This window comes from Carlito syrichta, unplaced genomic scaffold (assembly GCF_000164805.1).
Source record: "Carlito syrichta isolate Samal-C Ts95f unplaced genomic scaffold, Tarsius_syrichta-2.0.1 Scaffold303542, whole genome shotgun sequence".
Taxonomy (NCBI): domain Eukaryota; kingdom Metazoa; phylum Chordata; class Mammalia; order Primates; family Tarsiidae; genus Carlito; species Carlito syrichta.
This window is the reverse complement of record NW_007247638.1, coordinates 166,832-190,017: the sequence shown is the minus strand read 5'-3', so window position 1 is coordinate 190,017 and position 23,186 is coordinate 166,832. Positions and strand designations below refer to the sequence as shown.

The 23,186-nt window shown below is 37.1% G+C and overlaps 2 protein-coding genes across 9 annotated transcripts in view; one reads left to right on the top strand and one right to left on the bottom strand.

Moving 5' to 3' along the window:
• Positions 1-6,655: 6,655 nt before the first annotated feature.
• On the bottom strand, positions 6,656-15,827 carry ENY2 (ENY2, transcription and export complex 2 subunit). 7 transcript variants are annotated; one of them, XM_008058635.2, is made up of 5 exons: positions 15,746-15,827; positions 14,240-14,316; positions 10,848-10,918; positions 9,631-9,705; positions 6,656-7,186 (listed from the first exon to the last, which is right to left on the bottom strand). In XM_008058635.2, exons 2-5 carry the CDS (start codon positions 14,305-14,307, stop codon positions 7,110-7,112), a joined length of 291 nt encoding a protein of 96 aa, XP_008056826.1. In that variant the 5' UTR covers positions 14,308-14,316; positions 15,746-15,827; the 3' UTR covers positions 6,656-7,109. The 7 variants fall into 7 exon arrangements, with proteins under 7 accessions (XP_008056826.1, XP_008056825.1, XP_021568311.1 ...); XM_008058634.2 differs by having other exon boundaries at positions 15,674-15,825; XM_021712636.1 differs by having other exon boundaries at positions 15,677-15,818.
• An 88-nt stretch (positions 15,828-15,915) lies between these two features.
• Positions 15,916-23,186, top strand: part of NUDCD1 (NudC domain containing 1) — a 79,710-nt gene continuing 72,439 nt past the window's right edge. The window contains exon 1 of one of the 2 annotated variants that reach the window (XM_008058633.1): positions 15,916-16,257. In XM_008058633.1, coding sequence (XP_008056824.1) covers positions 16,140-16,257 — 118 coding nt within the window. In that variant the 5' untranslated portion in view covers positions 15,916-16,139. Of the gene's footprint in view, positions 16,258-19,459; positions 19,591-23,186 lie in introns of those variants that run through there. The other variant, XM_021712635.1, reaches the window with a different exon arrangement.

The window sequence follows — 23,186 nt, the reverse complement described above, 5'->3', positions numbered from 1 at the left end:
ATAAATAGACATTTCTCAAAAAAAAGACAGATATACAAATGACTAACAGTTATATGACAAGATGTTCAACATCATTAATAATCAGAGAAATGCAAACAAAACCACAATATCACCTCATACATTTTAGAATGGCCATTATCAAAAAGCCAAAACACAAATGCTAGCAAGGACGTGAAGAAAATAAAGCTCTGGGATACTGTTGGTGGGATTATAAATTAGAGCAGCAAATACGAAAACCTGTATAAAGTTTCCTCAAAAAATTCAAAATAGAACTACCATATGATCCAGCATGATCTTATGTGATCGTATGTGTTATATAATCTGGGTCTATATCCAAAGGAATTGAAATCAGGATCTTGAAGACATATTGGTACTTTTGCGTTAATTGTAGCATGGTTCACAATAGCCAAGATATGGAATTAGCCTAAAAGTCCATTGATAGATGAATGAAAAAAGAAAATATGATACACACACACACACACACACACACACACACACACACCCAGACACACATGAAGATATTTCTCAGTCTTAAAAAGGAGGAAAATCCTGCCATTTGTGAAAACATGAATGAACCTAGAGAACATTATACCTGAGTGAAATAAGTCAAACACAAAAAGACAAATACTATATTATTTCACTTATACGTGGAGTCTAAAATAGTCAGACTTATAGAAGCAGAGAGTAGAATGATGATTGGCAGGGGTGGAGGTGAAGGGAAAATGGGGAGATGGTGATCAAAGGATATAGAGTTTCAGTTATGCAAGCTAAATAAATTCTAGAGTTCTACTATACAGCATGGTGTTTATAACTAAAAACACTGTATTATATACTTACAATTGTCTAAGAGATTAGATCTTAGGTTAAAATTCAAGCAAATTATAATAAAGAAGTAGGAGAAAATTTTGGCAAGTAATAGATATGTCTGTGGCCTTGACCATGGTGATAGTTTTAAGAGTACATACTTACCCCAAACTCATTGAATTGAATACGTTAAATAAGTACAGCTTTTTACAGGTTAATCATACGTCAATAAAGCAGTTTTTAAAAATATTTTAAAAATAGCCAGGCGCAGTAGCTCATGCCTGTAATTCCAGCACTTTGGAAGGTCAAGGAGGGAGGATTGCTTAAGCCCAGGAGTTTGAGACCAGCCTGGGCAACATAGTAAGACCTTGTTTCTACAAAAAAAAAAAAGAAAAATTAGCCAGTGTTGTGGCAGGTGCCTGTAGTCCTAGCTACTTGGGAGACTGAGATGGGAGGATTGTTTGAGCCTAGGAGCTCGAGACTACAAAAAAATAAAACACTTATGCAAAATGAATATAAAAGGCATACTGACATGATATATATTTTATGGTTCCATATATATTAAATATACACAAGCAAGCCAAATAAAATTTTTATTTTATCTGTAAAGTTTCATTCATTACAAAAAGCTCAAGCAAAAAAAATCAAACTTTTATTTAAATAAATTTTGAACTTATTTTCATTAAGTATCTATATCCATTAGATTCACATTTTCAATCTTTCTCTTGCTATACATTTTTGCTTTAAATCGTTTGAGAGTTATAATGTAACACAATCGCTAAATATTTCAACACAGAACATGGTCATTAGTTATAACAGTAGTAACAATCAAGAGATTTAACACTGAAACCACAGTCTCTGATAAAAAATTTTTCAATAATGTCTTTCATAGTTTTGTTTTATTTATCAAGGATGACACATTGATTTAAATCCTAATATCTATTTTCTTTTATTCTAGAACAGGTTCTACCTTTGCTTTTTTTCCCTCTCTTTCGTGTCTCTCCCTCTCTCTTTCAATGTTCCATTCCTTCATGACATTGACTTTTCTTAGAAGTCCATGACAATTTTTAAAATGAGACATTCAGAAGGATTGTGTAAGTTTCTTCAGCAAAGTTCTGATGAACAGATACATGCATAGAGTAAGCTTTCAGGGTAGTTAGGTTTAGGCAGGATTGTGACTAGGAAAAAAAAAAGAGAAAGAATTTAAGGCAATAGTAAGGGAGTTCTGATGAAAGACCATCATATTTAAGCTGGTAAGGGAGAACCTGAGGGGAGTGATAATAATAGTTTATAGTTCACTAGAGGCCTCTACAATGTGTATAGAAAGTGAAAGAATCGGATTAGTAACTTGGAAAATAACACGAAACAGTGAATATGTTGTTTTTCACCTAATATGTCTGTCTGAAAGCCCGGTTTTTATGTGTGGGGTAAAATATGAGAGCTAGACCTCATACATAAAGCTATTTTATGAGTACCATTGCTAGAATGGTATAACTTGTATATATGGATTTGTAAAGTTTTGTTTTTTTTTTTTTTAACCATAAGTTGACTTTAGGTTACACCTTCTAGGAGGAGCACCCATATTTTCATGCTTTATTACACTGCCCATATCCCTAGCAAATAGAAGATATTTGTGGAAAGGTGACTGCCACGTGGACCCAAAATGACTAATGAAGTCATTATCACGTCCATGGTGGACCTGAGAAGAGAAGCAGAGCACTCACACACTGTTGGCATCTCAGCCAAGTTGAGTGCTCCTCAAATCACACAATGCCTGTCACTACCTAAACCACATGCACATCAGACAGTCTGCAGTTTAATAAACATTTCTATTTCCATTACTCCACTCTGTGGCTTCTAGCCCAGCCAAGCCTGACTTTGATATACGTGGCTTTCCCGGAAGGATAAATTCTCAGGGGTGTGTGCCCTCAGCAGAAAATTTCAGGGGAAGAAGGTACATGGTAACTGAAAGCCATTTATTATCACTTAACTTTCTTAATCACAGACACAAAGCTTTGGCTTTAATGGATGTAATAAATGCTGGCCCCGACTCCTGTCCTCAAAACTATTGAGCAACATATCTCCAAGAATGCAGATTGTTCCTGACTTTGACGTTCTTCAACATCATCCTCAAAAGACAACAGTCGTTCGATGTCCACAAGGTTTTCTTTCTATATAGTGTTCTATTAATACTGTTGTTTTCCTTTGTTTTATTTTGTTTTTAAAGAAGTGATAAAGGCTGAAAAAGGAAATAAGAATATTATTATTTTTAAAAACAAAAAGCTCTCTATGAGAGAGAAACATAATGATAAGGAAAATAGACACTGAAAATTATTTTTCTTTCATTTTGTATTAAGAAGTTACTGTGCTTTCTTTTTTTTGGATACAGTTGGTGAAACAGAACTATTACAGTAGTGATGTATGCTATTTAAATAAACTACTCCCCTGAATTATTGAATTGGCTTCAGAAAACGATCCCAGCAAAACATCTACATTTCACTGTAACTTCATCTTAATTTATACCAGAAGCCTTCTGAAGTCTTCACATTAAGTTTTAATTCACTAACACTTTCATCTTGAAAAAGCTGGTAGGCCTGAATTGGAATTGGGTGTGTAGGAAAGATACACAATTCAGTGAGCCCCAGAAAGAACTAAATACAAGCTTCAAGTGCCCTCTTGTGGCTGCAAAACAGAGTCACCAGATATAATTTGATGTCTAGACTAAACCAACACATGCCAAATTTCTCTATTGCCACTAATTATTTATTTAAAGAATTTATCAATAATTTACCATGTCAAGAACTGAGGATTAAAAAATAAATAGGACATAGTATATGTCATAGAGAAGAGGGCAAAAATGACTACAGATAATTTCAACCCTTCCTGTTAAGTGCTATATGGTGATATTTTATTTCAATAGCTGTGTTGGTCATCTTTATTTTTGTAGGTATTCTCATGGCAATTAATATTAGGTAAAAATTCCTTTAAAAGAGCTATTTTCCATACAAGTTTAATTCATGTACTGGATCTATATAAAACTAGAAATCACATAGTATATGGTTACTCATTTTTAGAATTCTTTTTAGGATCCTAAATGAGAACTCGTATTGATTTTTCTGATTATTCTATTAATGATATATAAAGTATTATTTATTATTTTAGTTACTGCCAGGTCAACATTATTATATCTGTTATTCAGATACGGGAACTGAGGTAGAAGTGTCAGTCTTACTTGGCAATTTAGTATCATAGCTGAGACCAGTACCCGCAGTTAAATTGCACCCATTTGTTTTCTTGGTAAATTCTTCCAGTGACTTTTGGGTTTTTTCTAATGGTAAAATGAGGGGTTTTATGAAGTCACTGAGCAACATTAGATATCCATTTATAAGAAGGGTTAAGCATGCACACACCCTGTATCACTTCCAACATCAGCTACTGAGCAGCTGTCACAGCTCTCTTGAGTTGGATGGAACTTTTTATCAAGTTATGAAAAGTCCCATATCCAATTACCAATCCCCAGCATCACCAGCCCTGGTTTGGCACTGCTCAACTAAATGATACACTTGTAATGCCAAAGCAAAGTGATTACATAAATAATTTAGTTGGGTCTTCTTTAATTCTATACAAGAGAAGATTACAGCAATCCTAATTAGTATTTTACTCACCCAGTGCAGTCATGTAGCAGGATCCCTATTGAATTTCTAACATTGAGCATGACAGTGTGAAAAGTTTTCAAAGAATATATTCCTACTTTACATAAATCAATGATGTGAGTCAAGATGTTCACAAAGTTGTTTTATTTGAAAGGTATCAATGGTTCTGGATACAAACTACAGGACTTATGTCAAAGAACCATAAAGGTAAATATGGGGGAGCTCTCAGCACTACCATTTTTTTAAAGTAGGGATTGTAGAGAGGACAGAAAAGCTCCCAGAGTGGGAGGGGACCCGAGGGGGTTGCCCAGCAAGAAAATTTTAAAGCTATGCTCTTTAGTACTTTCACTTGCTGTATTTTCAATTCAGCTATTTGTAAATTTCATTTCAAAGTATTTTCATGTTATTTTGATTTTATTTTTTTTTTGAGCAATTAAACTAGTATCTCTGAGAAAGTTTGGTTAGTTTCACATATACAGTACTATGAAGTGAGAGTTACCTGTTATTTCTAACATTCCCTGTGTACCACTTAATATTTTCATTTTGATAATAGGTAGAATGAAGAGCATCCCATTATTACATTAGAACACTGTTTTATAAGAGATAGAATGAAACAAAAAACCATTTTGGATGGGTTTTGTGATTGTGTATAGCTCATCTTAGGCTCAAAACTTTATACAATTAAGCCCAATTGGTTCAAAGACTACACTTAAAATTGAGATTCATCAGTAAAGTTGTTATTTATCTCTGGAATGATGAACCAAAAATTCTCAACTACACCCAATGTATTGTTAATTTATGCTCCCATAATGTTCATTCACTGGTTCATTCCTTGAGTCCCTCACCCATTCATCCAAAAATAAGCATCAAAGAAGTCATGTCTCCTCCTCTCCAGATGTCTGCAAAACGTCAAGAACCACTGTGTTGAGGTGGAATTATACACAGTTGCTTCTTAGAGAAACTAACAGTGGTGGGGAATCTAAGTCTGACAGAGAAAACGTCAGACTGTTTTAGCAACTCAAAGTTGAACTTTGAAGGGTAAGTAGTAATGATACATAGAAGGGAAGGAATTTCTAGGATAATAGATTTTCAAAGGGCTTTAGGGGTTCAACATAATACTCAGGGACTCTGCAGACTAACTAGAGAAGCAAGTAGTTGTCAGACCAAGAAAGGCCTCGGTGTTACCGCTGCTTGAGTATCATTCTACATTGAGAAATTTCCAGTAGGAAAATAAAATAGTCAGACTTGAATTTTAGTAAAGCCACTTAGGCAATAGTGTGGAAGATATTGAAGGAAGCATGGATACAACAGCAAGGGAATAATAGGAATCTATTGCAATAATCTGGGCTTAAACTAAGACAGTTAAGGACAAGTAGTGGACAATTGAGCCTTGCTATACTCAGTGTTCCTCAATCAGCACCGTGAGCACCAAACAGGGACTTGTCAGAAATACAGAATCATGTGCCATGCCTTTAGAATCAGCATTTTAGCAAGCTCCTCAGGTAATCTATGTATTTGGGAAGTACCATTCAGAGATATTATAGCCAGTGCTGCTAGTGTGTGTCTGAGGTATCACTATTATAGGTATGGTCAGTCAGAAGTGGTTGTGGGATATCCAAAATAGCTGAATAGCAGGTTGGGCATATGGATCTGGAGGCTGGAATGAAGTCTGGTTTGGAGATGTAATTAAGCAGTTATCGACCTGTTGGTATTTGAAGTCATGGTCTGACCCATTTCCGGAGATTTGGCCAGGAAAAATATATTGTTAGGCAGAGGGCCCAGGAGGGAGCCTTAAGAAACATCATTATTTAAAAGTCACATACAGCAAAAGATATTCCACAAGAAATAGAAGAAATTTCCAGTGGCAGGAAAAAACGATGTGAGGAGTGGAAAGAGTTCCAAGTGGCAGAACCGTCAACATTCTCATTTTCCAGTAGAGATCACATAAGATTAGACAAGAGTCCATTGGATTTGGCAATCCTGATGTCAGAGTAAAGCTAATGGGTGAAGATTATTTCCCAGTAAGTTCTTTCTTGACCTTAGCATGTGGGGATGCAATTTAGAGATTCTGCATTCAAAGTTCAGACGAGTAGAGTATGTGGAAGGAGCTTGGTATGGAGTCAACTTGCAAATGTTCTCTCTTCCATTAGATGGCAAACTCTTTGAAGTATAAGGAAGGCACGTAAAGATGAGGAAGACCCCGTCTTAACCCTCAGAGTTTATATAAACAATAAGACAACTGCAGTACAAGATGGGGCATTACAATTTATAAAACATGGGGATTCAAAAGAGAAAGACACCATATGCAGACAGTCAGAAAAGGCTGCTTACGTCTCAGCTGTTAACACAGAGAACAGCACATATTAAATACTTAAACTATATTAATTGCTTTCTCTCTCAACAGATCTGGTAAATTAGTAATAAAGACAAAGTCCCATTTATTCCAAAATCCAAGCAAACTTCAAACTTATTCATGAGATATTTATTAAAATAACACATTTAGGGAAAAAAATCAATACAATGTATACATCATTACTGAAAACTGTATACCATCATACAAAAAAGGATTTTGTTTTGGGAAATTGATTTCTAATTTATGGCAAGTTTTACTTTCAGAAATAAAACCACAGAACAACACAATCTAATTCAATCTTAAAGGCTGGCATGCTGAGCAAGGAATGTTCTTATTCTTTGTAGGAGCTCCTTCTTTACACTGTCAGGTACCAGGGCTGAAATACAAAAAGAAAAAAAGTAAGAAGAAAAAGATTCCAATTAATATATGTGAACTTAAGATTTGACACTTTATTTAGGATTGCCAATAAAATAATTTCACAAATAACACTCATGGTTCAGTTAAAAGACAAAGATATCTAAAAACAAGTGTATATTTGCAACACATTATTTTAATGTACTATCCAATACCTAAATACACTGAATGTTGCTGAGAGGAAAACATAATTTTATAATCTTGGAGCAAAGAAGACCATTTTAAAACCCAGAGGCTATTGCAGATTGATACATTTGATTAAAACACAATAATAACTTACGTTTGATCAAAATTACCATAAGCAAAGCCAGGAAATAAAAACTGGGGAAATGCTCTTATAGAAAAGGGCTTCTCTCTCTACTATACAGTTGCTTCTAGTTGATAAGGAAAAGACAACAGGCTAATAGTGAGCAAAGAAGAGGAAGGAAAGGAAAAATACATAGTTCTTGAACATAAAAAGGTCTCAATCTCAGAAGAGAAATAGAATTAAAACCACATTCAGATAGCATGTTTTACCAATCAGACAGGCAAAAATCCAAAGGTCAATAATATACTGACTGTGTTGGCAAGGCTGAGGGAAAACAGGCACTCTCCTATTAGCTTGAAGTATAAAGTGGTGTATGTTTTGCAAGGTAATTTGGTGGTTTTTTATCAAAATAATGAATGCACATATACTCTGATAAAGCAAATATGCAAAAAAATTGCAACAGTAGTTAAATATTTTTACATTTCACTACATTATGTATTCAGAATATTACACCACAAATGTAAAAAAAAAGGGAGAGATCAACTAAAACTTCTAAACTTGTGTCCAGGAAAATAAAAACCTTTTGACACAGTTCAATATTCTAAGAATTAAACAAATACACAAATGAAATAAAGCTGACACTCCACTGTATAAATAGTGTAGTTATAGCTAACTACAAATAAAGACTACATCATTAACTTAAGTCCACTAGAAATGTAATAAATAAGTATATCAAAAATAATTTTAATCAAAATTATAGTGATTGAGAACATCAGTTGCCTTGAAGTAGGGTATGACTATAAAGGAATAGCTTGAGGGAGATTTTGGGGGATGAGGTAACTGTTCTGTATCTTGATTGTGTTAGTTATATAAACCTATGCGTGCGTATAAAGTTCACAGAATTGCACACTAAAAAAGATCAATTTTACTGTGTTAATTTTAAAAAGTATATTCTTAACGACAGTGATACGACTATATACACAAAAGAAGACACCTATTTTTACTTCTCTTTTCTTTAATTGCTCATTTCCTAGCAGGGGAGCTACAATAGACTGAATCAGTCAAAGTACAAGTATTGAAGGAGAAACAAAGGCTAGTTTCTAACTTGTATAACCGGTTCCACATCATGTTTACAGAAGTACAAATCACAGAATAAAACAAATCACAGAAATAGAAGGTAGGGCAAAGAATTATTTTAAAACATAAATTAATAAGGAGAACAACTTTTTTTTTCTTTCCCTGAGACATACTGAAGAAAAAGTCATGTTTTTCAGCTGTAGACAGGCCTAAAGAGATAGGTGAAAAGGACTGTGGGATTCTGCAATTTCTCCCTAGTAGGCAACAGTTCAGAGAATTGTGTTCTATAATAACAATCTTCAATCTTATTTACTTTCTGTATTTCAATTATTTTTACTATTTCTGGGAGAAAATAGCTTATGGACCATCTAATTTACCTTCTACCTGCAACTATGAGAAAATCCCAACTTGATCAAAATAAATGAAAATAATGTTTACATCTGAAATAACATAGATGTAGCTCCTGACAGTATCTATCACACATCAGTTTTAATATAATACTTCTTATCTTTCATTTGTCTTCTGTAAATGAGGCGCTAAAGGAAGAAATTTAGAAGGTGGTTGCATTGTAAGTCTTAAATATGGATTACACTGAAAATGAAGTTATGAAGCTACCAAATTCTTAAGTAGACATTCAGGAAGACAGACCTTCGTTTATTTTTAATAAGGAAAGAGATAGCGGAGCAATGACTCAGGGGCTGGAATAAAACTTTGAATTATTAAATATTTAAGTGGAGTCAGGCCATGTCTGATGAAGTTTGTAAATCCTAGCTTCAGGTAATATTTGTCTCTATAAAATCCTGTATTTTAAAAATTATGTGTCCAAACAACCATATCAACTTGCACTGGCATACTGTTTGAGTGTAAAAACATTTGAAACCTATTACCTCATTTTTTATTCAAGACTATGCTAGAGAGGCAGGTAGGCAATTATAACTTTTCCTGCAAGAGGCAACACAAGTATCTACATGACTTTGGAAAGGGTGTTTTCCGTATAAAAAGAATAAAAATCTGAATCAGCTGCAGAGGACTTTTCTCATGTCTGCAGCAAATATCTCTCTGACATAATCTGCACTTCTTACCTCTGCCTTTTGGAGTGATTTCAGCCACCAAGTCATCAACAGTAACGTGTTCTAGTCCTTTTTCTTTAATTACCTCTTATGCAAAAGCAAAAAACAAATCATATCATTTAAAATCATTATCTGTAAGAAAGATTTTCATAGAGGAAGGATTAAGATCATGTTTTTAGAGTGTAGACTGGTCTTTAAAAAAAAAGAGGACACTTTTCAACCTTATAAACACATTAAGTATTAGCTAGGTCAAAAAGATACAAGTCTGTTCTTAAGTCTCAGTTAAATAATCTGTAACTTAAATAACTACACATAGACCTGTAATGTTGAAATCTAACATTTATAAAAAGTTGGAAACTTGTAACTGCTATAATTATCATTTACCAGATATCTATTAGGTGCTTTACAACATTTAATATTCATGATAATCTACTGAACTAGGCATTTTTTTCCCACTTCACAGATGAGGCAATTGAGGCTTAAATATTAAATAACACAGCCAAACATGAGTTGAAACCCAGCTCTAGTCTTTTACCAGAGAAAATCTGTTTGACCTTAATGTCTATACTTTTACTAATTTATCACATTGTCTTCCTTCCTATGGTTAATGTATAAATAGTCTGTTATTTTTATTTGTAAAAACCATTACAATATGATGGGAATTAAAAATATCCAGAATTTCATTACTCCAAAAGCTAGGCCAGAAAGGAGGCTCATCTTAGTCACATGTGTAATCTATCAAGTGATATCATCACCAACGCCCAGCAATTTAATAAGCTTCCCTACTGCTTTTTTAAAAGTATAATTGTCTAAGAATTTTATAAATTCATTTTTCAAAATTAACACTGTTAAAGACAGGAGAGACATAATTCCTAGAAGTCTGTCAACCCCATAGTACTCGACTTATTAAGTTAAAACAAATACTAATGATGCTGAAAAACATGAAATTCCATATTTTGAGGACAGAGAAAATCTTAATCAAGTGCTCATGCCTCACTTGTTTTAAAAGAAGCACAAAGACAATTTCTAATAATTTAGAAATTATATTTACATATATTACTGAGGAGAAAAATACTTCTACAAGATCAAATTTTTTATTTGTTTAAAATTACGCTTGAGCATTCAATGTATCTTAAAATACTGACTATATACTTTTTAAAAAAGTAAACCCCAAACCAACCCAGTTCAGAGCAATGGGATTCGTTTATCTTCTAAATGAAACTGATTACCTTTACAGTGTGCCTTCAATTGATCCTTCCAGCCACATTCAATTAATTTAGCTCTCAGCAACTCTTTGAGGCTGTTGAAAAAAAGTGTTTTCAAATTAAACAAAGTACCACATGTTAGGATAGGAATGTTTGAAGCAAAGTTTCAACTGCTTAACTAAAATTTCCCTACTTTCCTGTCACAAAACCTTAATTTAACTGTGGCCTAATCTTGGTTCTATCTTTAAACAGTTCTTTGATCTTATACCAGTCATTTAAATTCTGAACCTTTCATTTCATCCCAGTCTCATTTAATGAGTAAAATTGAATGAAGTAGAGGGGGCTACAACACTTATCAAGAAGCTCTATTTTCTGGCCTTATGTAGTTTCTACTTCCCTCTACCAAGAGTAGGAGACATTAAATGAGCTGGGAGGAGCTGCACCTCTGAAATCTTAAAATTCCTAAATCCATTCTTTGACTATAACTTTTTGTATTTTAGGTATCTTATTTCCCCCATTATTTCTCTCACCTCAAAGACCACCCTCTTCTTTTATCCCACTCTGTGAAGCCCTTCTAAATTACACAATGACTATGGTATTTCACTGATTCTAAGACTATCATTTCCCCCCACATTTTTTAATGATTCAGTAATTGGCAAACCTAATGGCAGCGGAATTTTTTTTCTGTAATGGTAAACAATGGTGAATACTGCAACTAATAGCATTACAGATGCAATAAAACATTTTATCCTTTTGTCATACCCACTCTTACAAATCCTCAACCCAAAATCATTTAATTTCTCAGCTTAAAAATGTCATATTCCAAACCTAACAAATTCCCTTTCCCTGAAAACCACTTTTCTTTTGATATCCTCAGACGTCCATTATGTGACAACATTCCCATCTTGATACTTAATTAGGTCTTTCAGTCTTAATGGGGCCAAGACCCAACTTTTAATTCTCCACCCCTTCATCCTGTTCATTCTCCTTCTCAGAATGGCAACTCCATTGTTTCGGTTCTTCAGGCTAGGATGCTTGGCGGTAACCTTCCATTCAGCTCCCTTGTTAGTACCATACATTCAGTCCTTGAGCAAATCCTACTGGTTTAAGTTTTAAAATATACACCTAGAATTCAAATGTTTCTCACCATTGCTGCCATTACTACCCTAGTTCAAGCTGCCATCTTCTCTGGGCTGTTACCAAAGCCTCCTAGGTTACCTCCCTGGTTCTTCCCTTGTGCATTTCATTCTCCTCCCACTGCACTAACCCCTTAAGATCCTTGCCAATTTACTCTAACTAAAATTCCAGCAACTTACTATAGCCTAAATGATCCTCCATGATCTGCCTTCTCCTCAGTGACACCTTTGTCTCCTCTCTCCCTCATCCAATTGTACTCACTCTTCTCAGCTTCCATGTGTTCCTCAAGGATGCTGGACAAGATCCTGTCTTAGGACCCTGGAGTCCCTCCACTCCCTCTCATCTTTCAATCTCTTATCAGTACAGCCTTTTTTGTTTTTTCTATCCAAAGTACCACACCTCACTATTCTCTACTTTTGTTTCTCTAGACATGTTTATTGTCTGTCTCCTCCCATTAGAACGTAAGATCCCCAAAAGCACAGACTTTATTTTTTTTTTATTACTGTGTCTTCAGCACCCAACCATGGCATGGCACATGATAAAAATATGAATAATTAAAAATTTAAAAAATACATAATCCCTTGTACTCATTACTGGCAGTACTATCCTCTCAAGTCACCCAATGAGTCATTTCCAGATGACTCCTTCCTCTTGTTTACTTAAAAATTCGAAGTTCTCTTGTCCATTTTTGCAGTTTTCCATGTGCAACCCTATGTAATCTACCTCTTTTTTCTGCCATCTATCTTGATTCTTTCAAGTGCATTCTCCACACTAACAAAGTAAGATACCTACAGCATAAATGTCATTTAGTCATTCCCTTTCTTAATGACTCCCACCATCCAAAAATAAAGTCAGCAACTTCTGCAAACCCTGCCACCCATATAACTGCCCCTTTTTTGACAGAAAAAAACACTGCCACTTTCAATGTATGAATTTAGGTAGGGTTCTAGCAATGGAAATATGGCCAAGGCTGATCATAACTGGCCTATTACCTAAGTGAGATGGTAACCAAGCTAGGTCCTTTGCTGAAGAAGGTAGTTTGAGCTGGTGGGATATAAATTTTGAACTGCTAATCTCTGTCACCTGTAGGTAGAACCTGTTTGAGAATAGAGCCAATAGAGAAAAGCAGAGCTGAGATAAGAACACAAAGATATATTCCTGGCAACAATTTCTGAGTGCCTGGGCCCAGTGGTATATATATGAAGCAAATTCAAGCCCTAGATAAGCTTTCACCTTTTCATTGGTTAAGCATTTCTGAATTCAGTTTCTATCATTTTAGTTGAAAGAATTCTGACTCATATAAAAATCCACATTCCCCCTGTCCACTGTTTTACCCACACAATTTTCACAATTTACTCCCTTGGTTTCTCATATCTTTTTCAGTTCACAGATCATTATCACATTCTGTTCCACCTGCCTAGAATTTCTTCTCCTTTATTGGTTTAGAAAACTGATATCCTTCTGCCCCAGCTGAAGTTTTTCTTTTATTATACTGTGAGATCTGTCCTGATCACCTTAACCCCAGGGTAGAATTGAAAGGTTGTCCCTCTTCCTTACATACATATTTCTTTTATGTAGTTTTCCCCAGGAGCTGTTCTTGATCCTTAGCCTCTCTTTTGTACTTCTAAATCTGTTCATTCTTCAAGTATTTACTGGGCCAATTATGTGCCAGGTATAGCATTAGATGCTGGGTATACAATTGTTATTTCTGCTGTCAAGAAACTTAGATTACATTAAAGCATACAAACTAGTAAAGTGAGAATACAATGTGATTAATGGTATGATAGAATAAGTGATTTGGGACTTAAAACATTTCTTAAAGAGGCTGCATATAAATTGAAACAGATGATAGATGAGCTAGAATTAGCTAATAATGAGGGGAAGGAAGAAGGGTGTTTCAGAGAGGAGGAACAGCAGTTGCTCTAAGGTTAAGAGAGCGTGGTAACTAAAACTGGTTCTATCATGTTGTCTGTTAAAACCTGCGTAACATTATGTCTCAGACTGTAATTATTTGGAAATGTATTTCTGTCTTCTCCATTAGAGTATATATCCTTTGAGAGTAATTTCTTGCTCATCTTTCTACATCATCACTTTGCTCCTACTCCTGCAATACTGAACAAGCCTAAATTGTTTTTTATAGATATTAGAAATAGAAACTTTTTATAATCTCAATTTCTTGTAATTCTTCCTACTGACATGTTTTATTTCTTGTTTAGATTCTTATATTGTAACTATTAACAATGGTGAAGTGTAATTTATTAACACAACCTATTACTTACCGTTCTCTTTCTCCAGTTTCTATCAATTTTTGGTTAATCGCTGCTCTCATCTGCGCATCTTTGTTCATCTTGCTAACCTGGACATCAACATGTATTTTCAGATATGAAACATTTACAAAGCATTTTCTTCTAAATCCTCTAGGCAAGCATCCTAATACGTTTAACAATCTGTCTATGAATTGAAAGGGTGACAAATTCAAGTAAGTTAACAACATCATTGCTTTTTATTAAACACTTATGTGCCTGGTACTGAGCTAATGCTGTTGAAGTTTTTAGAAAATCATATTTAATTCCCAGAACTTAATCTGTTACATATTATTTACTTAACTTGTATTTTACTGATGAGGAAACTGAGGTACAGAGATAGAAAGTGGTAAAGACAGAATTTGAACTCAGGTATTTTAACCCTAGAAGCTCCAAAGCACATTATTTAACTGCATATAGCTGACTGCTCATCACTTCTACACTTTACCTGCATCCAAAAACTGGGGGGGGGGGGGGGAGTCACATAAACCAAATAAAAAAAAAAAAAAAGATTAAGTACTATTACTAAAAAAATGAAACTGCCAGATAAAGTTCTAAGTGCTTTACTTTGCTTTTCACTAGGATGTACCTAGAATCACAACTGCTAAAGTTAAAACTAGCTCTAAGTGTATGTGTTATCAGACACATATTGCTGGTGTGACAAGGGGAAAACCAATCTCTATCTAATTTTCCTAACTTAGAAAATCCCCAATTTTCAGTAAAAACAGGCACAAAAACTAAAATGGTGTTAAATGGAGAGGAAGGTTAGGTTTTGAAGGCATTCAAGTCACTTAAAAGTTTAAACAGGATAAAACTTAGAGTAAGGAACATTTCCCCACCTGATCTGTCACTAACTTGAGACTACTTTTGTCATCTCCCATCTCGCTCATATGAAAACTGAGTCTGGCAACGAGTTTTCAGGGTTGACTTTTATTGTTTTTGAGAGAGAGCAGAGAAAAGGAGGGGTTCAGAAAGAACTAGGAAATGTTTGCTTTCATCGCTGGGGGCTAACAGTTTCAAAATAACTATCAGGTCTAGTCAGTACCATTCCTGGAACACTAAACTCGATCTCGCCTTGGTCCCTAAAAGACGGATAGTGACCTTGGACAAGTCACTTAATTCTCAAAGGCCTCAGTTTCCTCACTGGTAAAACAAGGGCGCTAGGGGATCCCTCCCAGTTCAGACATTCTTGGGGGAAAGAGAGCAGGGCGGAGACAGCGGGAGAGGCGGGAGGGGAGGAGCCAGAAAACAAAGCGAGGACTGGCTTCAGGCCAACTCCGGGAGCACGCCCTGTCGGAGAGCCCTACAGGCCCGCGAGCGCGGGTCGGGGAGGCTAACGAAAGACAGAACATCGAGAGGAGCCTGGGCTGGGCCCGGGTCCCGGCCCTGAGGACCACGGGCATAGCTCACCACCATCACCGCGGGCGAGGGCCGTCCCTTCCCAGCGACGAAATGACCCTTGCGCTGACGACCGTTACCTACCACACTCTTCGGCTGCCCGGACTTAGACCCTCAGTCGCTCGGGCACCTAAGCACACAGAAAGCTAGCACACGCATTTCCGGGGCGGGATCTTGCCACCCTGCCTCTAATATGAGAATTTAACCTGTGCGGGCCGCCTCCCGGTCGCTCAGCCCTCTGGGTAAGCGAGTCCAGCCCCTGCTGTTGTGCGGGGGCTCTGAGACCGCGGGAAACTACAAAACCCAGCAGGCAACAGGGTCAACTTTCTCACGAAGACTACATTTCCCAGAAGGCAGTGTGCACCGCAGTGTTTTCTGGGGTGGGAACCACGCCGCTTCCCAGCCTCTCTGCGAGGAGCGAAGCGCGGACCTTTCAACAAGAGCTTCATTAATTTTCACGCCGGGACACAGGAAGGCGATGGAGGTGGCGGCAAATTGCTCCCTGCGGGTGAAGAGACCGCTGTTGGATCCCCGCTTCGAGGGTTACAAGCTCTCTCTCGAGCCTCTGCCTTGTTACCAGCTGGAGCTTGACGCAGGTGGGAAGCGGCGGCGCCCCCTCACCCTCCGTTCCTTTCGGCTGCCGTGGGCCCGACCCTTCCCGCATTTTCTTGCTGTTTGGTTCTGGCAAGCGAGGCGACGTGGCTTTCCTCTGGCTGGGTTGGGCCCACGGTGTCCGCTTCTGGAGAAGGATGCCCCTCTCAGGACCTCGCGGGATCCTCCGCGCGGCTCTTCCTTGGAGGGACCCTAGGCCTGGCTCGGAGGGCTGACTCGCGGTTGCTACCTGGGCTCCGGCCCCCTGGTGTCCTCGGTCGCCTGTGGGCCTACGCCTGGCTCTGTCTCGGGCAAAACTCGGGACCTTCTTGCTTCCTGGAGCATCATCTGTTAACGTGTGCGTTGAGAAACCACACCTCCTTGGAGGACCCTCTTCCCCCCCACCATTCCCCATCCCCAGCTTCCCGCTCGTGTTTCCTCTGACGGAGAGCTGTTTCTTAGAAGAGAAGCTGCGTTCCAGGCAGAGCATTTTCAGTTGCTCAGCTCCTGGCACAGCAGAAGCTCTGTCGTAGAGAACGTCTCTGGGAAATGTTGAGAAAAAATCGATTTTCGTTTTTACAACGTAAAGAATGGACAGCTTTGCTACTGATAGATCCCGGAAGTCTTCGTTTTTTTCATACACATCCCTGGTGATTCTCATGCATGTTGTCAGTGATCCCACTTTGAGAAATACTGAGCTAGAGTTAACTGATAGACATCAGAGTATCAAACAAGTGCATGTTGGTTCGTTTATTAAACGTCGACCACGTGCCTGTTTTTTGTTACATGCTGATGGTGTCCAAATTAATAAGATACTACCCATACCCGAAGGAGGGCTATTTTCTGGTTAGGAAGAGAAGTGTTAGCAGATAACTGTAAAACAATATAGAGAAGCCAGTAGTAGGGAGTTGTACAAAACACAATGGTAGTACTTGCATATCTTTCCTAAACCTGTTTGGGGAATCAGAGAAAGCTTCCTGGAGGGGAACCTAAGTTGAGCTTTGAAGGATAGATGGGAGTTGACCAGGGTAAAAGAAGATAAACTTGATTTTTCTTTTTATTTACTTCCTTTTCCTCTTTCCTATTGTGTTTTTCCAGTCTTCCTGTGTCAGTAGGCGGTACTGCCTTGTTTAGTTAGCTGGTGCATTAAAAAGCAAGACAAAACTCAAATGCAGTGGCTCAAATCTAAGGTCAGTCAGCCATGCTGTTTCTTCAAGTGCTGGCCGAATTCGTTGGTGCATCTTTGTTCAGTTTGTTTGCCTGCTAGGCAGCCCTGCCCGTCTTGGCTGGACTTCCTCAAATGTTTGGGGGCGGGGGTGTGGGGGGGAGTGTCTCACACTATAGGCTAGTTTAAGATTATTTCAGATAATCTCCACTTAACTCCTCCCAGTGTGCTCTTATCCTTCGGCAGGCTACCCTCGGTTAGTTCCCAGAGACAGGTAGTAATGTGTAAGTCCTATTTCAAGCTACTGCTCTACTAATGCCGTATTGGCCTAAGCAAGTAAATAATCAAGCCTAGAGTCATTGTGGAATAGTCTTAACAAAGGGCATAGGTCCAGGGAGGTATAAACAAATTGAGACTCAGTGCATGTCTCTTAGTTGCTCATGCTAGAATCATTTGGGGTTTTTCTTTTCTTTTAGTCCCTGTCCAATTTGACCGCAAGTCCAGTCAACTCCAGACACATCTCCATATCTCCACCCTCGTCCAAATCAAATCCTAGTTATCTCTTACTTGAACTATATGTAGTAGCCTCCTGAATAGCCTTCCTGCCTGCACTTTTGGGCTTCTTCCTTCCATTCTCTGTAAGACAGTACTTACCATCCTTTTAAATTCTGTATTGATTTATTTTGTTTCCTTCACTGCACTGTGAACTCCATGAACACAGTGATGTTTCTCATTTGCTCACTACTGTAATGCTGGGCACGTAGTAGGTACTTAATAAATTGCGTGAACGAAGGAGAGATGAAATTGTTGAGGTCATTCCACTCATGGGAAAGCATGGGCGATGAATGTGAAAGAGAAGGAATTACTAATAGGCTGTATGTTGAACTCTAGTGCAGTCTAATGTTGAAGCAAAAAAATCTTGGAGAGTGACAGGAGATAAATCAAGGAGGGTCCTGTTTGCCCTTTGGACTTTATCCTGGCAGTGTTTCCCAGACTTTTTTGTGTTAGATCATTAAAGTACAAAAGAAAACCTAGCTGTCATAGTTTTACCAACTTTTAAATGGCTCACTGAATAGTTTTTAACTAAACTAATTAAATAGTTAAGTAAACTATTTAAATGTAGTTTTTAAAAACTATGTGCCCATCTTTTTATAAACAAAAGGATGTTTTTAACACCAAAAAAACAGGAAGCAAAATCTCACAATAAATAGTTATCTGAGTTGAACACATTAATTTTATAAAGAACTCACATGTTGTCCTTTTTTCACGTTTCACCAGTTTTAATCTTAGATTCAGTGCTTGGGAGGCACAACCGGAGAGTGTGAGGTGGCATGGGAAGGTTTTAAGTATTGAAGGGAAATGAACAGATTTGGAGGTTGAATAGTTTTACACTGTGGTGGTTGAGTTTGGAAGATGGGAGGAATGGAGACAGAAAACAGTTTGGAAACTTTGGCAATAGTTCTTGTGAGGGGCTTTCATTAACAATTACATGAAGGGGATGAAGAGGTTAATTATTTTAAAAACTATCATTTCTGGGGATAGTGAGGTATAATTGAGAAGCTGCTGATAGTTTGATTTCTTTTACTCTAACCCAGGTTCACTTTAATTCCTCAAACCTCTAGTGGGCATCTTGGGTGTGTGAAACATTGCCTTTAAGATGTGAAGTTGAAGATGTAGTCTCTGGTGTCAAAGAACTTGGCACACTGAAACTTATTCTCTTGTCTTAATGTTATTAAGTTGTTCCAAATTTCTCTCTGCTGCATAAACAATAAATGTCACTTTGTCTTTTTCTATTCCAAAGAACTAAGCAAAAAGCTTTTTTAAAAATAAAATTGTAATTGCCCTTTGATTGAGCAAATCCATTTCTGGGCATTTATCTTATGAATGTTCTTTCCCTAGAATCTTCATTTAGTATATTTTCCCCTTACTTTTCACCCACATGTTACTTCTTCAGGGATTCTTTTCTTGAGTATCTAGTTAGAATTTGTATGCTGTAGGATCTGTACAAATTAGAATTTGTACCATACTTTCTCATAGTAACCAGTACTTCATAGGCTTTATTACACTTTGTAGCATTCGGTATCTGTTTTCTCTGCTAAGGCTATTAGTTCTTTATTGAAGGGTCCTGTGCCCATCATTTCAATGTTTAATCTCCTGGGTTAGAGCATGCCTGGTAAGTAGCGGATGATTTTGAGTCATACATACATTAAACAGCTTTATTGAAATATAATTGACAATAAACTATACAAATATAAAGTGAAAATTTGTCAAGTTTTGATACATATATACACCCATGAAGTCATCAGCACAATCAAGATATTAAACTTAACTATCATTTCCAAAGTTTCCTTGTATCCTTTTGTAACCATCCCTCTTCTACATGGAATCATACACTGTATACTATTTGGGGTCTGTCTTTTATTCAACATAATTATTTTGAGATCATCCTTACAGAATGAGAGAGGGATAGTGAAAATTTAATTGTTGGTTTTTCTATTTCTCTTTGCAATTTTATCAGTTTTTGCTTTATGTATTTTGGTGTTACTAGCTGCATTGTTACTATGTCATCTTGGTAAATCGACCTCTTTAACATTATGAAATAACCTTGGTGATATTCCTTGCCCTGAAACCTGTCTGATATTAAAATAATCACTTCATCTTTCTTTTGATTGATGTTACCACAGTATATCTTTTTAAATTTATTTGTGCCTTTGTATTTAATATGCATTTTTTATTGGCAGAAATAGATTTCGCTTTTTTATTCAATATGATAGTGTATCTTTAATTAGACTTTACATTTAATGTAATTATTGATTTGATTAGATTTGGGTCCTTAATCTTATTGGTATTCAGCTTATCCCATCTAGATTTAGAAGAATGGAATTTTCCCACTTTTCTGCCTTTTGGATTGACTATTTTGAGTTTTTTTTTCACTTCCTTTTTTGGCATATTAGCTATATTTCTTTGTTATTTTAGTGGCCGCTTTAGGGTTCATAATATATATCTTTAACTTATTATCTTTTAAATAGATTTAAATGATTTAAAATAATCTTTTAGATGCATTCATATAGTTGCTGCTTCTAGTGTTCTTCATTACTTTATGTAGTTTCATATTTTTATCTGGTGTAATTTTTCTTCTGCCTGAAGGACTTTTAGTATTTCTTGTAGTATGTGTCTTCTGGTAATGAATTCTTTTGGCTCTTGTAGTCTGAAATAATCTTTTTTGGTTTTCAAAAAAAGTCATCTTATATTGTTCTGATGAGAAATCTGACATTATCTTTTTTTTTTTTTTGAGTTGGAGTCTCACTCTGTTGCCCAGACTGGAGTGCAGTGGCCGCTCCCGGCCACCACAGCCTCGACCTGCTGGGCTCTGGCGATCCTTCCACCTCAGCCTTCCAAGTAGCTGGAATTACAGGCATGTGCTACCACGTCCTGCTGATTTTTTGATTTATTGTAGAGATGAGGTCTCACTGCCCAGACGGGTCTCGAACCCGCAGGCTCAGGCAGTCCACTCACCTCAGCCTACCGAAGGCGCGGGATTACAGGCTGAGCCACCGAGCCCAACTGACATTATCTTTTTTGCTCTCTGCATAGCATGACTTTTTCCTCTGGCTGTTTTTAATATTTTTCTCTTTTACATTGGTTGCATAATGTTGTGCCTATGTTTGTCTTTCTTTAATGATTTTTATGCTTGAAGTTTGTTGAGCTGTAACTGTAGGCTTACAGTTTTCATGAAATTTAGAAAAATTTTGATCATTATTTCTTTTGATTTCCCCCCCTTTTTTTTGAGGACTCTTATTACTCACTTTTAGGCTGCTGGAAGTTGATCTCAGCTCATAAATGCCCTTTTCATTTTTTTCCTTTTTTATTTTATTATGGTATCTTTCACTTTCATGCTTTTAGTTTTTTTGATGTTTTCTTTTGCAATATTAATCTCTCATTAATGTCATCTGGTGTATCTTTCATCTTTGGCAATATAGTTTTCATATATAGAAGTTTGACAAATCTTTTTTACATCTTTTATGCCTCTACTTATCATTTTGGACATATGGAATATGCTTGTAATAACTTTTTTTTCTTTTTTTTTTTTTTTGAGTCAGAGTCTCACTCTGTCACCCAGACTGGAGTGCAGTGGCTGCTTCCAGCCACCGCAGCCTTGACCTGCTGGGCTCCGGCGATCCTTCCGCCTCAGCCTTCCAAATAGCCGGAATTACAGGCATGTGCTACCACACCCGGCTAATTTTTTGATTTATTGTAGAGATGAGGTCTCGCTGCCCAGGCGGGTCTCGAACCCGCGGGCTCAGGCAGTCCACTCACCTCAGCCTCCCAAAGGCGCAGGATTACAGGCTGAGCCACCAAGCCCAGCAGCTTGTAATAACTTTTAATACTCCGTTGTTAATTATAACTTCTGTGTCAGTTGTGTGTGGGCTTCTATTGATTGGTCATTCTGTTCATTATAGGTTTTGCTTTCTTTCCTCTTTATGTGTTTGGTAATCTTTGATTGGATGCCAGAAAATGTGAGTTTCATCTTAATAGTAGCAGGACATTGTTATGTTCTTTTAACGTTCTTGAACTTTATTTTGAGATGCAGTTGAGTTATTTGTGAATAGATTAATTGCATTGCTTCTTGCTTTAAAATTTGTTAGTCTGGTCTGGAGTAGTGCTCAGTCTAGGGGTAATTATTTCCCACTACCAACACAAGACTTTTGTATACTATCCAGTATCCCAAAATTAGGCACTTTTCTCTTTCTTCCTATTGGGAACAGTTATCATTCTCAGCCTTGTGTGAGTGTTCAGCACTATTCCCTCTAGTTCTTTCAAATGTCCCCCGCCCCCACCCCCAGCCTGAAGGTGTTGCCTCAAACATTACCACTGTTACTCTAAGTACTTGAGGGACTTGATCTGCAGGTGTCTGGACTTCTCTCTTTGCATCTCCTCTACTACCCTGTCCATTGAACTATATATATAGCTGCCGTGGTCTCCCCAGACTTACAGTTCAGTTTCTTCAACTCAGGGAGTCTACCAGGTTCTACCTCATTTTCCCATCTTTGTATTGTGGTCTGGAAACTCCTTAAGACAGTAAGCTGGGAAAATGATAGGCTAACCTCTTATGTTTTTAGTTTCTTAAGGATCATTGTCCTTTGTTCCCTGATGTCCAATGTCTTGAAAACTGTTGTTTCATCTGATTTTCTCTAGTTTATTTTATCTTAACGGTTGTTTCTGATGGAAAGATAAATCCAGTTCCTGTTCTTTCATCTTAGCTGCAAATATCAGTTGCTGAATATACATTTTTAAGTGAAAAAATGACTTCTGTAGTATAATGGAGTTAGAAACAATTGGAAAGACTTAATGAGGATAGTGAGAAAATAAGAGCGTAGACTGCTTTTTAAAGAAGTTTGAGAAGAATGATGTAGTAGAGAGCTCTGCTTTGAATGCAGGGCTGAGAAAAGGAAATGATTTGTTTTGTCAATGGGGAAGTTTTCAACATATTTAAATGGAGGAGAAGGGACCAGTGGAGAGGAAGGCAAGAGGAAATGGAATCATCAACACCCATGTGAGAATTAGCCTTGGAAGGGAGAAGAGGAACAAGGAAATCACCCTTATTCGCATATGTGCCATATAGTAAATACAATGCATGCTTTCAGTTTAAGTGTCAGTAATTCTGTAGGATAAATATTTTTTTATTTTTGAGAGGAGGTCTCTCCCTCCCTCTCTCTCCCCCCCTTTTCTCTCCCTCTCTCCCTCTCTCTCTCTCCCTCCCTTCCTCCC